This window comes from Lepidochelys olivacea (genome assembly GCF_965140295.1).
Source record: "Lepidochelys olivacea isolate rLepOli2 genome assembly, chromosome: 9".
Classification (NCBI taxonomy): Eukaryota; Metazoa; Chordata; order Testudines; family Cheloniidae; genus Lepidochelys; species Lepidochelys olivacea.
The window spans coordinates 15,254,023-15,271,684 of record NC_140419.1 but is presented as its reverse complement, the minus strand read 5'-3'; the positions used below and the strand labels follow the sequence as shown (position 1 = coordinate 15,271,684).

Sequence of the window (17,662 nt, the reverse complement as noted above, 5' to 3'; positions counted from 1 at the left end):
AAGTCCAGGACTAGGCAAAACAGGGAGATAAAACTCCAGCTGCTGGTGATGGAACAGTCCCTGCAATCACCCTCTGATCCAGGTCAGGCCTCTCTTCCCCCCCTGAACATTTGTCCCAGGGCTGATCCAGCACCCCAATCAACCTCTGGTCATCTTTCTCATAAGAAAAAGCCTTTGGAGCACCCTCTGAATACTCCCAAAAAGACGAGCTCAGACTCTGTATCTAAAGAGCCAGCTGCAAAGAAGATTAGATTCCTGTCCAGGCCTTCATCTCCAAGGGTTCTGCTGAAGCCAAGGACTCTTCCTCTGGTGCTCGCAGGACCATGAAGCCTTGGAGATCCAAGGAGAAGAAACATAGCTCCAATAGGGTGCCCATACCCTCCACTAGGAAGGGGTGTAAGCAGAGGGTACCCTTGAGTTTCCCATTGGTGCCATCACAAGCCTTAACCCAGCCATTGGTACCAATGCAAGTAGCTCAGGCATGGTGCCTTTACCAGCAGTACACTTGGTACTGAGCAGGCATCAGCATCTGACACAGCCTGTAGCATGCTCATCATTAATGGTGCTATCAGCTCCAGCCACCGTGACCTTGGCTGTGGTGTTAGTATGAACTAGAGTCCTGGTTGCTGTCAGGTACTGAGCATCTCACAATGCCAAGATCTCGGGCGCTGAGTGGCAAATCTGTGACACAGGACTCTCCTTCATTGGCTGCTTTTCCCCTTCCCTTCTCCCATGGGAGAACATGGAGGAAGACTCCTAGTCAGTCTCCTCGAGTCCCTCTCCCCTCCCCTAATCCCTATTAGGGGTTCTCCAACATTCCTCTTCAGGGAGAACTTTTTGCAGCTCATCTAAGATGGTGGAACCAAACCTGTATGCCACTTCTGCTCCGTTATGGACCCCTGCAATGGCCATATTGGGACCTGTGGGCTGGCTATCGGCAACAATTCAATAGACTTCCGGAACTGTCCTTTAGGGAAACTGAGGTTACGCCATCCTCCTTCTGCCCTTTCACAGCAGGAAATATCATTTGAGGAACTGGAAGCTAGAGCAGAGGAGGAAGTCACCCCAAGACTCCCATTTCATTGTCATTCCTTTAAAAAGTTGCATCTATAATGTAGCTTGAGCCAAGTTGGTGAGCCAGAGTCACTTGTCCAAGTGCAGCAACACTGGGATGGCTCCACAAGACACGTTTGCAGGCAGCCTGATATCTGAATAATTGGGTGCCTCAAAGTGGTGGTGTGGCCATGGAATTTGAGTAGCACCATGTACCATGAGTACTCCTGCCTTCAGCAGCTTTCTGAACTTTAGCTGTGCTATGCCTGTCCTGTACTCAACCTGTTCCCTGATCTTGAATAAACAGCCCTAGAGTTTCCAGATGTTGGCACTCATTGACTGTTCTAAGAATTCCTCATGGAATATCACCTGTGCATTGTCATGTATGCCAACAGACTATTTTCTATGGCAGATTTTTTTGCTCCTTTTGCATGTCCCACCTAACTCAGCAGAGAAATTGCGGGGGGTGGGGGGGTTTGCAGTCCCTTTGTGTGTCATCCTCACTGTGCTGTGAGATCTGGCAACCTGCTGCAGTTATTCCTGTGCTAGTCAATACAGTTGTCTTTAACCTTTTTCATGTGTCTTTTATATTTGGGAAAGGAACTTGCTGCCTGGTTTCACCAGCTCTTGATGGAGGAAAACTCTTCACTTTAATAGTGTTGAAAGGCAAACTTCAACATAGGTCTCCCAAAAAATGCTTGAGGAACTTTGATATTTATCAGACCGGTACACAGAATACTTCCTAAGGATTGGGGTCAGGGTTTTGGCAGCTATTGATTTTGTGAAATAGTAGACAGAAAATCACTTCTGCAGTCTGTGCTAGATAGCTTTATTAGAGGTCTCAGTGATATAATGCACTTAAACCCACATATATAAAACTCTGTCATGAGAGATTGTTATGAACTAAATAAAACTGCTAAAGCAGAACGGACCCCAAAGGAATCTCAACTTCTTTAAGTGCCAGGATGGGATACAATGTGTTTGGGGAGGGGAGGAGGATAGCAAGAAAGGATTAATTTGGAGATTCATGAATTGTAGATGGACCATGAAAATTCCATTTTGAGACACTATTGTAAAAATGTGTATTTCACAAAATACACAGATTACGTGAGTTGTGGTGGCTTTGTTTTTGGTGGGTGGTCCATTTCCTACCCCAAGGAGTTTCTAAAATTGCCTGTTCTAAGGGATGCCTAGAAATCCACTTTCCAAAGTTCCCTACCTCCTCCTTCCATATTCAGTGTAAGATCACATGAATTGGGGTACTAAAAAATAAGTAGGGAATTTTTCATCAGTGTAAAATCTTACATGATTTCATCAGGAAATCTAGTGTAACTTTTGGCTCTCATGAGGACTACTTTCACCTTTTTAAAAAATGGATATTGCTAATACATACGTTGTCATTGAGGGAGAGGAAGAATCTAAAGTGGACTAGTACTGCATCAAACTTCTTAGAAATCCTGCAAGCAAACTGGGAGCCCATGATTTTGTAGCCTTCATTGTGTATGCACCCTAGCAAGTGTCTTATTTTAAAAAATTAAGATTAAGTACCACACTTGTTTTTGATCAAAGGATTGCTTTCCTGTGCAACAGCCCCAGGCTCCATGGCTTTGCTTTCGTTTTTCACTCACCTAACTAGTAGGAATCTGGAATTCTGGGGTGGAGTCTGCCTTTCTGATGAACATCTCATGTAATTTCTAAAGTATTTCCTGCTGCTGAGCAAGGAACATGCTACAATAAATATAGTTTAAAAACCTATGTAGTATTGGTGGATTGCAGAATACTCTCCAGTCCTCAAACAGTAAAAAAAATTTGCTGTGTATGAACTCTTTCCCTTTGAATCGGAGTGACTCAAGGGCAAGAGATGTGGAAGTAAACAAAGGGAATAAGGGATCCAGTGACAGAATCTTGAGGGGGCAAAAATAGTTAATCACTGAAGAAAGCACATAGAGGAAGTCATTATCAAAACGTAGCAGGATACAGAGAAGATTCTTCCAGTTTTGTGAATGTAAGAACAGAATCATGAACTGACTCCTGTGAATTAGGTATCTGAGGTGTCAGAAAAACAGTCTCCTCTAAGCTTGAATGTAAAAGAGAGAAGTGCTTCTTTGAGCGTGGGTGGTATTGGAGAGGCATGTAAGGTCAAAAGATGGCTTGCATTGGACCATGTTGAAACACTCCCCCTACCTTGGAGCACTTATAAACAACTTATCCCCAAATTCCCCTTCTTTCCTGCAGCAAATAGTGCGTGGCCTCATGGAAAAGAGCAGTTAGACATTTAAAAAAATACTAACATAAAGCAAACTGCTGCCAAATTGTCTCCTGGGAACCCCTAGACCATCCACCTTCCAATGCTGTGGCCCTCATTGCTTTGAGCTTGCCATGTTTTTTAGTAGCTTGTCTCACTTAGGTAAAGCCAAACTTATCACATTGTAGATAAAACTGCTTCAAGTCACTCTGTTTGCAGAGAAGTGGACTTTCTAAGCTGGGCCAAGGGCTCTGAAAATCCAAATACTGTACTGGGCTACAACTAACAGGTGGCATCCCTGTTTGAACATTGACCAATCTGCTGTTTTTAGGATCTGCTCTACAGCTAGGTGCATGCAAGAGTATACTGGGAAACTAGGGGAGCCAGATGAGAGGAAATATCATAGCCTTTCAAGGAACATACTTTGTTTTTATTTAAAAAAAAAAAGGATCCTAGTTCTTCTGAAAAAAGACATACAGCTTCTCTTCAAACAGAAGTATAAATCCATATGTTGGAGCTGGTTACTAGATGAAGACTTCATCTGTTCTCTCTCACTAAGCTTTAAGCTTTGATTTTTATTGATTGTAAGATTTAAACTTGTTACCTCATGCTCTTCTTACAGATTGCAAGGAAACGGCACAAAGTTATCAGTGCTTTCAAGAGCCCCCATGGCCAGACCAGGCCCCCAGCATCTCTCAAACACATTGTTCTCATGCCTCTCTCGCAGATCAAGAAAGTGCTAGACATCAGGGAGACAGAAGGTCTGTGCTTGGAATGGTGTTATAGCTAATAAACCCAGTGGGGGAATGGTGGGGGAGATAGAACATTGAAGTGTGTATATAATATATTCTGAGAACTAATTATGTGATTACACTCCAGCTGACAGCTACAAATGCTAATGTTCTGGCTTGAAACCACAAAGCAACAAGTTTTTTATTTAAAGATTGTTTGCCTGCTGGCCAATGATCTTGAAATAACCACTAAAGGCCATATCAACAAGAGCCAGCCAAATGGCACTGTGAACCTGCAATAAAAAATAAGCCTACAGAGCTTTTAAACACAGCCCTTGTTCTGCTGAGTGTGCTTTTTGTTGCTTGGCCCATTGCTGTTTCCACAAATACAAATCTTCATTTCAAATGTGGTGGTGGCACTCAACGAGCTATCCCTCCCACCTGAGGACAAAGGTTTGACTTAACTCGCGTTAGATTACTTAACTCGCGTTAGTCACGGTTAGATTAATGTTTCACAGTAGCAATAGTTCATACCAATTTATTCAACGTTGTAGCAGCAATACCATCATAAATCTGTTTTCAGAAGCTTGTAATTGCTGTAAACATTCTCTGGTTAGAAATTAAAATACAATAAGGCTTCACTTCAAGTGATCAAACTTTTTGGTTGGTGTTCTCTAGATCTCTTCATCAGATCTTACTGGGTTTGTATGTTTTTCAGAGCTTAAGACAACTCTTCTGAGTAAGAAGTAGGAAGAGGCCATCTAGTAAGCAGGCAGCAACCTCATACAGTCTAACTGTAACTTTAGATTTAACTGCAGTCATTTTTTAAACTGGTATTAATGGAGAGTGTGCTTTTTGCTGTAGTCTAATTATTTGATGGCAGAGACACCAGAGTAGACTGACAATGAATTTTAGCCCCTTGGCTTCTTCACACCAAAAGATGATCCATGGGTGACAAGAGGGTAGCTGAACCCTTCTGGCCAAGTTCTAGCTCCCGTTTCTGAAGCAGTGCTGAGCGCTGTCTGTCTGTCTACACTTGCAACTTAATTGTGTTCAGCACTGGTTGGTTGTCAGCAATGGGTCACTTGTCCAGCATAGACTGGGTTTAACATCTGTATCCTTTTAAGATACAAGATATAATTCTGTTTAGTCAAATTTGAATATCTCAAATGGTCAAACTTCCTTCATAATAGAATACATAGCAGCTTCAATGTTGCTTCTCAAAGTGCCCTACAAAATAGGGCAGGCATCACTTCCCTCTACTTTGCAGGTGAAGAAACGACCTGCCCAAGGTTGCAGAACTGAGAAGAGAATCCAAGATTTGTTACTGCCATTTCCCTATCCATTAGACCATGCTGCCTGTAAGGCAATGTCTACACTTCAATTAGACCCCCCTCAGCTGGCTTGTGCCAGCTGACTCTGGCTAGTGGGGCTGAAGCTAAGGGGTTGTTTTAATTGCAGTGTAGATGTTCAGGCTTGGGCTAGAGCTCAGGCTCTGGGACCCTCACAGCGAAAGCCCAAATGTCTACAGTGCAATTAAATAGCCCCTTAACCCAAGCACCGCTAGCCTGAATCAGCTGGCACAGGCCAACCACAGCAGCTTAATTGCAGCGTAGACATACCCTAATAGTCTTTAACTTGAACCTGACTGCTACTTAAATGTAAGTTATAAGATTACTTGCTTAAAATCTGTGGGGTTTTTTTCCAGAATTGTATGAAGGTAGACTGTCCTCTATTTGGAACAGGATGAACTGAATGTTTTTGTCTTCAATTATAGACTGCCACAAAGCTTTTGCCTTGGTTGTGCGGCCACCAACAGAACAGAACAACTTGTTGTTCAGTTTTCAGATGACAACTGAGGAGCCTCCTAAAGAGGATTGGCTGAAGATGCTGTGTCGGCATGTAGCGAATACAATTTGTAAAGCAGATGCTGTAAGTTGTCTAGTAGTAGGTTTTCAGTGAAAATAGTTCATTGCAAATGTCTTTTAGATACATTTAATTTAACTGCTTCTTTGTGATAATAGGAAGAAACCAGGCCTTGGCATATCCTCAAGCTAACAGAGTAAGAAACTTCTCTGGTGGTTAAGAGGGCTACTAAGGCCTACTCCTTAACCATTAGGTTCTACAGAACCTGGCTTTTTTTTTTAAATAAAAATACTACTAATTCTTTATGGTTGTGATAACAGTCCAAGGCCTATAGTATAGATACAGTAGGGCATGTCTATACTATCTTTTGGGTCTTTTACCAGTGTAAGCCAGGCCAGTGCAATTCTCTCTGCACTGTTGTAGCATTTCTAACAGTAGGCATTTTCATTGAGATATAGAAATTGACTGTGTATAATCCCTTAATTCGTTGGTCTGTATAGACAGCCTGATAGAACAGTGGTATGAAATGCTTCTACCTCAGTGAGGCATAGAGCCCTAAAGCATCTTTCATCACAAACTGGAATGTTCTAAGGTGTCAGCCTTCTCCCAGCACACCTTTGAGAATTTCCAGTGTGTATTTCCAGGCCAGAAGCCAAAAATAAAAAATGTACTAACTTTGAAATACAGCATGTAAATAGTAACTGGGCAAGGACCTTCCAGCTTACATTTTCTGTGTGTGTGCGCACGTACGTACACCTCCCTCCTTCCCCCCCACACACACGTGCACACACTCTGGAGTGAACAGCCAGTTTGAGTTTGACTGTGTTCAACATGTTACTTCATATTTTCACTATACAAGCTGTTAAGTATTTGAGGTTGTTTCTGTAAGGCTGAAAAAAACAACCCTTTCTTTAAATGAGTCGTCTTTTTCCATGAGGACACTAGTTCAGAATGTGTGTACTATTTCTGAGCCACTGGCTCACTTCGAATGGGTGAACTTCTGGAGAAGGGGTATTTTAGCCCTCTTCTCTCTCTTCCCCCCCCCCACACACAGTAAAAGATAATTTTATCCTGAGAGAAGTATCTGACAGTTTTACTAAGTGGGCCAGCCACCCATCTATCAGTTCCTTTAATTGTCTTTGTGGCCACTCAATTCTAATAAGTATAATAATAGAAATGGGGTATCATCTGTTACTAATGTTCTGTCACATTACAGTACATTGGAAATAGTGAGGGGTCAAGTGCTTTTCTAATGTGGAATATGATACTCTGAAACACACCTTGTCCGTTCCTAACTACATCCAGTCCTCAGAGTGATAATATATATTGGTGTCTACTTAAAGGCAGCAGCCCCACCAAACTTTAAAGCAACACATTTCCATCCTTAATGTGCCCCCATCTTTAGCTTGATTTGCATACCAAATAAAACTGGAATCTTTTTTGCACTTTAGGGGGTCAAAAACTTGATCCTCTTCTCCATCTGTACCTGGACACCACACCGTTTCTGAAAAGTCTGATGTAAATACCCACTTCATTTATGAGAAAACATAGGCATAATTATACAAGTCTGCCACATGGTGGCAGTAAAGGCTTCAACTTCAGCTCTGCCTAGTAGCACTGCAGTGAACAATGCTGTCATAAGCTGTTCTTGAAACTTAACTCTGTGTGTACAGTCGTCTTCGAGCAGCTTTCCTCCAACTTCACAAAAGATCAATTCCTTATCCCTCACATAAAAAGAGTAATCTAAAGACTCCTGTGATACTACTGGAGTTTCAGAACACAAAATATGAAATATTTATTGGGATGTCAGTGACTCTTCTAAAACTGGCAAGTAAAACTATAAAAATATTTAAAGCTTCATCCTATCCTATGCACTAGGGCATGGCTCTTAATCATGTAACTGAATAGTCTACATTTTGAATCATTCCAGTAATGTTAATTTCTGTTCTCTGGAGGAACTTGGGATCTTCTGAAGCACTTTTTACCAAACATAGGCCAAAGGTATCAACTAGATATTTAACTAGAAGACTTTTGAAGACTACCCAATCTGTCCGTTACAATAGTGGAGTATCTTGCCATGCCAAGACTCCACTACATTTACAGTTCAAATGTGCATATCCCTTTGCATCAGGCCTGGCTTTTTAATAAGTTCAGATTTGACCCACTTGGTTTGCTTTGACTACCCTGATTTTGAAAATGGGGCTAAGGTCTCCTACAAGAGACTGTTCTAGTAGCTAGCTTCGGTAAATCAAGTAAATCCAAATAGCAGCTGCAAGATTAAGTACAGCTGCTACATTTGCTATCCCTTCTCCAGTGGAGTTTAGAGATCTTCAAACAGGAATTGATGATAAATTAAATTTTAGAAGATTAAACTCATTTTTGAGTGTATTCAAAGATGATGTGTTGGAAAAATCCTGGTGGATTTGTGCACCTGTTCTTATAATTATGCCTGTCTGTAGGAAAACCTTATTTACACTACTGATCCTGATTCAGTTGACATAAATACAAAAGATGTGGACAGTACATTGAGTAGGGCATCCAGGGCAATAAAGAAAACATCAAAAAAGGTAAGTGTTTAATTCCCTACTTGCTAAGTAATTACCTGATATGTGAATCTTATTACTTGCACCAAAATCTTCTAGTGCCAGTGTAGTCAACAAATTTATGTTGGTATTTCTGCCAGTGCTGGCAAAGTTTTTTGTTTTTTTTTCTCTCTATCTATATGTTTATTTATATACACAAACTGATTAGGAGGAGAAAGTGAAATTGGGGTTTTTTTGTTTGTTTTTTAATTGCAGGATTGTAAATATATTCAAAAATTTCTTTACTTTTTCTACATTAAAAGAAATTCTATGAGATCAATTGTGCTGCAGAGTTGCAATGTGACTGTTCTGTGACCTATGTAAAATGAAGAGTCTGTGTTAATTCAACCCATGGTGTCCAGACCATATGTAGCAGTCAGCTGAAGAAAAGTGAGCAGGGATTGAAAAGTGAGCATGCACAGGTTGACTACTAAAATAGACCTCTAAGATGCTGTATAGAAAGCACTGTAGGACATGGTCTCTCATTGCAAGGTCTCTAGACTGTTAATGTAATTCCACAGCAAATCAAAATCTGAATGCATGTTAGATGCTAATGGTCTCATGCTGAGACTTAATGTATGTAACAACTCTTGTCAAACTCTGCAGGTTACAAGAGCATTTTCTTTCTCCAAAACACCAAAGAGAGCTCTTCGAAGGGCTTTAATGGCACACAATACAGTAGAAGGAAGGAGTCCCTGCTCAGCTAATGAAAGTTACTTAGGCAGCCGCCTGACCAGTACATCCTCATTAGCAGTAAGTGACTTGACTGTACAGTCCAAATGGCATAACCTTCATTTTGATAAAGCTGACTGTATTAATTCTGGTGCACAGAGCTTATTCTTACATGGCAACCCTCTTATTAAACAAGGTCCACAATGCATATGCCACACTTGTCTGTACTTTCTTAAAAAAAAAACAAAACTCCATTTATATTCTGGTCTGAGTAAAGTCTCTTAAGATGTCTATCATAGAATATCAGGGTTGGAAGGGACCTTGGGAGGTTATCTAGTCCAACCCCCTGCTCAAAGCAGGACCAATCCCTGACTAAATCACCCCAGCCAGGACTTTCTCAAGCCTGACCTTAAACTTCTAGGGAAGGAGATTCCACCACCTCCCTAGGTAACACATTCCAGTGTTTCACCAGCCTCATAGTGAAAGTTTTTCCTGATATCCAACCTAAATCTCCCCCACTGCAACTTGAGACCATTACTCCTTGTTCTGTCATCTGCTACCACTGAGAACCGTCTAGATCCAACCTCTTTGGAACCCCCTTTCAGGTAGTTGAAAGCAGCTATCAAATCCCCCCTCATTCTTCTCTTCCACAGACTAAACATCCCCAGTTTCCTCAGCCTCTCCTCATAAGTCATGTGTTCCAGTCCCCTAATCATTTTTGTTGCCCTCCGCTGGACACTTTCCAATTTTTTCACATCCTTCTTGTAGTGTGGGGCCCAAAACTGGACACAGTACTCCAAATGAGGCCTCACCAATGTCGAATAGAGGGGAACGATCACATCCCTCGATCTGCTGGCAATGCCCCTACTTATACAGCCCAAAATGCCATTGGCCTTCTTGGCAACAAGGGCACACTGTTGACTCTTATCCAGCTTCTCGTCCACTGTAACCCCTAGGTCCTTTTCGGCAGAACTGCTGCCTAGCCATTCGGTCCCTAGTCTGTAGCGGTGCCTGGGATTCTTCCGTCCTAAGTGCAGGACTCTGCACTTGTCCGTGCTGAACCTCAGATTTCTTTTGGCCAAATCCTCCAATTTGTCTAGGTCCCTCTGTATCCTATCCCTACCCTCCAGCGTATTTACCTCTCCTCCCAGTTTAGTGTCATCTGCAAACTTGCTGAGGGTGCAATCCACACCATCCTCCAGATCATTTATGAAGATATTGAACAAAACCGGCCCCAGGACCAACCCCTGGGGCACTCCACTTGATACCGGCTGCCAACTAGACATGGAACCATTGATCACTACCCGTTGAGCCCGACAATCTAGCCAGCTTTCTATCTACCTTTATAGTCCATTCATGCAGCCCATACTTCTTTAACTTGCTGGCAGTCTGTATCAGTCTGTAAAATGCAGAAATATCTGCTGTACCATGGGAAACAAGGAGCGAGAATGCACTATGCAGATTCCAAAAAGTGACTACCTTTTAAGAATGAACGTACCATCTCATGGCAAGATGAGAGACTCTTCACACAACTTGGAATGAAATTATTTCTGAAGCTATCTTAGGACGAAGTATACAACTGGTTCGTGTAACTTGAAATGACTAAATTTTGCATTTTTAAAAACAGACATCCTGTGCTTTCTTACCTCATTAACTTCTATCCTCATGGACTCTAAACAGGGCGGGGGAGGAACCAAGAAGCTGCAGCCCCAAATCCCCAGGAAAGGATATTCAGTGTGTCATAAATTTGGGGAGGGGAGAGGATCTCCGTCTTCAGTGTCTAAAATAACATACTGCCACTCTTTTCTCTGCTATAGTTTAAGAACTATTGCAGTAGACACTCAAGTTGCCAGCACAACTAACTATAACAGATGGGACTTGGTGGGATTGAAAAAAACTAAACTAAATTTTTGAGTAAATTGTACGTTATAACGCCTGCTCTTAGATCTGTAACTTGTTGAAAATTTCCCTTGTAACTCTCTTGTGGTGGTGGTCTCCTATAGTTGCCTTGCAGGGTATCCCCTCTGGAATAGGGGTAATAGAGTATAATGTGTACTCTAATGGCCTACTGATAATCAACTCAGTCAAAGTATTGCTTCACTCTGCTGCTTGAGTTAAGGATGGGAGCATATGAACTAACGTTCTGAATCAGATCAGTGGTCCATCTGGTCCAGTATCCTGTCTAACAGTAGCCAGAAATAGCTGCTTCAGAGGAAACTGCTAGAAGTTCAGCAGAAGGTAACTAAGGAATAAATTGCCCACCGGGATAGTTGCATACTACCTCCCATTAGAGGTTCCTTCCCCAAAAAATCACTTAGATTTAATTTTTATTCCTCCGCCCCTCTTGCTGTTTTATCTGTGGCTATCCTCATTCTGGTACAGTTTGTATCTCAAAAATAGTTACATTCCAGTCATGCATTTTCTCTACCTCCTATGTCCTTACATAGTTGAGCTTCACCCTTAAACATGTCAGCAGAACTACAAGGGATTGGTTGAATCCCTTTCTTTTCTGTGCATTAACAAGATTAATTCAAAATCTTTTGATGCTCTTCTAAATAGTAAACTACCAAACATATAAGTTGGCAGCATGGCATCCATCCTGTGCTTAGGAAAAGGGAGCTGTGGTTAAAAACAATCCAATTTTCAGCTAAATTAGTTATGAAATCAACAGTTTTGCATTTAGGTGGGGCTAAATGGCAATTTTCAGTTTTCAAAGTTACTGCATCTCTCATCCCTTTGTGGCCTCCTTGAGGGCACCCACACTCTAGGGGTCTGAAACTTTTCTTGGGTGGAGTCCCACAACTTTGTCTAGATCTAGAATGTAATTCCTACTTCAATTCACGGATTATCCCAGCATGTCTGCATTTCACTGAACACCTGTAGTTCTGTTTGCTCTCTGGGGCAATGACAGTGTCAAAGCAAAGTGTGTGTGTGTGTGTGATTGTTTGGATCAAAAGAGAACATATCTTAAAAACAGCTCACATACTAGTCCTAGCTTACCAAATAGTCACCCATCTTTCATCTCTCCAAGTCCTTCAGGATTTGTCCCTCTTGGTCAGTGTCATTGATCAGGTGAAAGTGACTTCCCCATTTATGTTAGGGTGATCACTTTATACTGTTTTTCTGTTTTGGTTCGTCAAGGTCTCATAGTTAAATTAGCACATGTAACTTCCCCCAGGAGGTAAAGCTACTCCAGCCTTGCTGCTTGCTTAGGGATTTGCAATAATTACCCCAGTGATTTTTAGTTCCAGCAGGAAACCCTCTAATTCCTCCATGGGGTTGTATTCTGGATCCTAGCTCTTAAAGTTACATATAACACTTTTTTATAAAGTTGATTCAATTGTTTTGTATATTACTGTGACAGATAATATAGACACCTGGGATATCTGGTCAAAGCAGTGCTTCATGTAGGCGTTTCAATGGCCTAATACACAATAGCACTGATAGTTACTGATAATATATACCCAAGAGCATCATTTGGATGGGGAAAATGACTTGTGAATTTGTCATTACTTCAATTTAAGACCATTAATACAATCTCCACTAGGAGCAAACTATTGCAGAAAGAGTACTGTTCTGGCTTGTATGCATTACTGAACCTGTTTAAAGTGCTGTGGCATGATCTCACTGCTGTTCCTGCAAAATTAATCTGTTGAAGATATAGAGTAAGTTTTAAAATTCACAGAACATAAGAGCCCACTAAGCTTCTTACAAAGGACTCAAAGGAATTGTTTAGGTGAAGTGCTTTGGGCAGATAATATCCTGGCCGTAGGTATGTACAATTTTTTTTACTTAAAGAGATATGGCATTGAAATAAGGCACAATAAAAGAGTAACCAGTGAATTATTCAGTGTATGCACTAACTCTTCACCCCACCCCCTTTCCTATTTGTAGATTGCACGTTCCTCTTCTACATACAGCCTAAATGGATCTGTCAAACATGTCGTTAGTGTTCAGCGCTCCAATTCTGTTGATGGGAGCTCTCAAAGTTCCAGGTCTCAACCTGTGCTCCGTCCTGACTCTCCAACTAGCCGTCTTTCACATGCCAGAGAAGGAAAAACTCCTTCCAGCCCTGAAAGCTTAAATGGCCACTCATTGGCCAGACCTTGTCCCATTCCTGTCATTACTACCACTTGTGATGTAGGAGATGACCGGAGTGGTGTTGAGAACAGTTCCGTCGTCAAACCCTGATCTTTAATGCCCACGTTGCATAAAGTGAGCTTCTTAAAGATTCTCATATTTAGCACAACTACTAAAAGATTAAAGAATCTGTCAAATGTTTCTAATGGGTGCTGAGTCTTCCTTGGTCTGCCTTGGTGCACATCTCAACTCCCATAGGCTACTTAATATTTCTTCTGTTAACTAGTTGGGTCTGAAATGGGGAATTTTAAATTCTTTGGAAATGGAATTGACATCACTGGTATTGAGGGGTTTTGGATTTCTTTCCAAGTTTTTTTTAACCATGTTTGCCCTATGATAGCATTTAAAGTGCCTCTTAATATTTACACATTTAACGTAAGTATGGGAGAGTCTTCATGCTAAAGTCAAAATTTGACCAAATTCTGGATTCAGCATGGAGTCTATTGCCTCTGATTGCAAATATGGAAGATTTCTAGAGTACAACTGTTGACTTTCATGAGTCTTAAACAGTGAGTTTTGCAATTATCATCCTATGCTAAATACCTCCATAAGAACATGTTTCTCTTCTAGTTCAACAACTAAAGCACAACTATAGTACTATCACTTGTTATCACTTCAAGTGAAATTAAACTTCTGAGGTTGTAAAGAAATTTTTTTAGCTCTTAAAGCAGCTCTTACAACTATTCTTATACTAATTTTAGTTTAAACTTTTTTGCTTAGCAACAAACTGCTAAGCTTGCAGATCACAACAAAATCCACTGATGATCAGTTCTGCTGAGACTTGTTCACATCAGAATAGCAAGCCTTTTGTCTAGTTTGCAGTGATACAGGCTAAGACTATTCAGTAATAAACTACCAAAAGTAAGTTACAATTTTTTTGTGGCCATTTTTTTTATACCAAAGTCTCTAAGGGTCAAATCAGTAGTTTCTGAGGAAGCTTAAAAATATGGTAAGAGCAGAACAAGTTTAAGTGGTTATGTAGCTAGGGGAAGCTCATCTCAATCTTTCAAGATTTGCTAATATAGCAAACGGTCTTATAACATGTTCTGTGTTAGAAAACTTGGAAGGAGATACTACGCTGTTGTAAAAGCATGAACTGCACAAGGATGTGGGTTAGATATTTGCTTTATTAAGAACTCTTCAGAAGGTCTCCTAGTACTGTACATACCTCTCAACAGTCTTATTACAGGGGGAATCTTCATTTTATATAATGAACTTAACCATGTCTCTTACCCACCAAGTTAGTTATCCAAAACTTGAAAATGCCAGTCCTTAAAATTAAGGGTCAGCAGACTACCTCTACTGAATAAACTGGACCAACTGTGTCCCGCTTATTTTGGGTCTTGAAACGTTGAGAGGTATGACTACAACACTGAGACTGATACCTTGATCATATTAACATTTTTTTTTCTTTTTTGCCTACCAGGGTATCCCTTCTCCTTCCTTGGTCAACCTTCCCTCAGTGTTTGCAAAGAGGAGTCATACCTTAAGTCGATCAACAACCCACTTGATATGAAGTAGGCTTAAAATGGACTCCTATACTGTAATGACTGACAAGCTACTGGCTGTTCAGATGACCTATTACTGACATTAATGGTACTTTAGTCATAGCCACTTAGTTGCTTAACTTAGTTACCTAACATTTTGCTAACTGGTAGGGACTCTTTGACTAGTACTGAAGCAGATCACCTAATCAACCAAACAAGTGAAAAACTTGATCTAGGTTTAGAAATATTGTATTCCTTTGCACAATCCATTTCCTCACCAGCATAATGTAAACACTATCTTTCAACAAACTGTCTCCTTTATGCAATAAATTGTTTTGGTGTTAAATGCTGAAATTAAGAAGTCTCTTACTTGAGTCATTAACTGAAGATCATCATCCAGTGGATCTAGAAGAGGCTACTTAACTTCATCAATAGGCTCTGTACTACTAATATTAAAAGCTAATGCATGGACCATTGACTAACCTGAAATACTTTAAATGGTGTATCTTAAACTATAACAGTTGGCCTGTTATACAGCTGCTTTGTCTGGCTATTTTAGAAGATCTAGTTTATTGGTGCATGAGTGTACCTTTTTGAGTGGTCTACTGCATATGGTCCTTCGTACTTTCTATGCATCCTTTTCTAATCCAATACATCCAAATCCTGTGACTGGCTTAGCTGCCAAAAGTAACTGATCTGCAAGCAAATTAAAACTAACATTTTTGGATGTGGAAGTCCAAGGAAAAAAACATCACTGTACTTAAATTGTATTTATAGCCTTTGAATTGAGACTATTTTTAAAAATAGTCTCCAAACCTTGTATAACTACTTTTTTTATATATAGCTTATTCATGCACAGGCTCCTCCAGTGCGAAGCTGAAATTGTGGACCTGGTTTCAATGTCTAACAGTAATATTTTTATGTACAGGTTTTTGGTATATAATTTCCAAAACTTTTTTCTACATCTTCACTATACTTAGTCTTTTTGTATTTTTTTTCTTTGCAAGCTGTACATTTTAAAATCATGTTTTCAGTCTGTATTATCCAACCCTGTCTCAGGAATTGTCCAAATGTGTATATTTCTGCACTTAATAACTTTGAACTAATTGCCTGTGTGTCATGCGTGGCATTTCCAACTCTAAAGATTCCCTTTAACTGCAAAATGCTGCTTTTTCTGTTATATGTAATTAGTGCTGCTTTTGAAGATGTCAGATGACCTGTTACTTCTGTATTTTTAAGATAGGTTTTTTGCCAATATAAATCATGTAAATAAACTGTTTAAAACATTGCTTACTGTTGTACTAAACAGACTTTAAGAAAAGTCCAATGAGTCTGTGTCAAGGTGAGTGTTACTGCATCAGGAGCTAGTCTAGAAGCTTGTATAGTGAATCATAGTAATATAGTTGCAGTCCACTAAATATATATACATATACCCACCAAGGTTCCTGTGAAATTCCTTGTGAGGACTTACTGTTGTGGATACTGTTCTGTCAGTGAGTGTTGCATGTTTTTCTGACAATGTGACTATCTTTGGGTTTCTGTGTTTGAAGGAGAAGTGGCTCTCTTCCAAGAGGAAAATCCCTAAAGTACACAAACATGCTATGAAAGCTAGCTGTAGGATATATAAAATACAGTCTAAATTAAGGAAGAATCATTCAGTGTATTTCATCATAAGCTAATTGCTGCTTACACTACATTACTGATATCAGGAATGTAATGCTTTAACTTTCCAGTAAACTGCAAAATTCTTATCTCATTGACTTAAGTCCCTTGTTGTATTTGGGCCCTTTTTTCACTTAAAACGAACACACAGGATAAAGCAGTATAAGGGTGTCATGCTCTTTTGGAATGGTTCATCACCATGAGTGCCAACCTCAGGGTAGACTGCCAAAAAACATGGTAGTCACCCCAAACTGGTTGCATGTTCTAAAATTGATTTCACCAAACCAGTAACAAATGTGAACTCCTGAAGCACTGTAATTACCTTACTGTGGACTTCGAGAGAGTCCCCTTGGGCACTCCAGTCTAGCTTACCACCCAGACAAGCTGGACTTAGTGATAAATGGTCACTTACCCCAAAGATCTCAAAATATTCAGGTTGATCCAAATCCCAAGAGACCAGTCACTTACCCCATGTTTAATTTGTACCGGAGATGTCTCACCGAAGGCAATGCTTATAGCCAGTCCTATAGTAAACTAAGGATTTATTCACTAAGAAAAAGAAATGAGTTATTTACAGTTTAAAGCAGGTAACATATTTACACAAATCAGTTAGTGACAGATGTAACTGTCAGCATTGAATGCCTTTTAAGACTAAACCAGATTGATTGGGGAATCTCTGCTTTTGTTTCCTCACTCCAGCCCTGTGAAAGTCCAAACAGCAAAGGGATATGAAAATTCTTTAGTCTTCCAGAATTCAAGGTGATGGGATGAGCTTTCTTGCCCATAGCACCTTCACGGTGTAAGAGGACCATCAACCCAGTCTTTGTATCATGACATTTGCATGATGGCCTATTTAGTCTTTATAGCCCTTGATGAGTGGGGAACCATTCCTCCTGCCTGGGTTCATAAATTCAGAGCAGTCATTTTCACAGCTATAGAACAAAACTTAAGTATTACCTTTATAATGTGAGATTTAGACCTTCTAAATAACAATGCATACAAGCATTTTTTATAGAGACTAAATGCATCCTTACGAGTCTAACACCTATCCTGAATAAGACCAATATAGAGGTGAGCTGGTCTGGTTTCCAGCTATGAATTTGTCAGTGCTCATCTGGTGCCTAAAGCCCTGGTGAGAGCTGGCACCTGGTCTACCATCATCACAAAGGCCAATCAAGAGACAAGGTCACACAATGTTTATGTATAGATCTTTCTGGATGAGGG

The 17,662-nt window shown here is 40.4% G+C and overlaps 1 protein-coding gene across 10 annotated transcripts in view; it reads left to right on the top strand.

Annotated features, from left to right (window-relative positions):
* The window catches only part of ECT2 (epithelial cell transforming 2), a 54,943-nt gene extending 38,471 nt beyond the window's left edge, over nt 1-16,472 (top strand). For 5 of the 10 annotated variants that reach the window (XM_084640184.1, XM_084640183.1, XM_084640180.1 and 2 more), the window contains 5 exons: nt 3,921-4,059; nt 5,807-5,961; nt 8,355-8,462; nt 9,084-9,230; nt 14,716-16,471. In XM_084640184.1, coding sequence (XP_084496310.1) covers nt 3,921-4,059; nt 5,807-5,961; nt 8,355-8,462; nt 9,084-9,230; nt 14,716-14,805 — 639 coding nt within the window. In that variant the 3' untranslated portion in view covers nt 14,806-16,471. Of the gene's footprint in view, nt 1-3,920; nt 4,060-5,806; nt 5,962-8,354; nt 8,463-9,083; nt 9,231-13,043; nt 13,431-14,715 lie in introns of those variants that run through there. The other 5 variants (XM_084640185.1, XM_084640188.1, XM_084640186.1 and 2 more) reach the window with 4 other exon arrangements.
* Nucleotides 16,473-17,662: the final 1,190 nt, after the last annotated feature.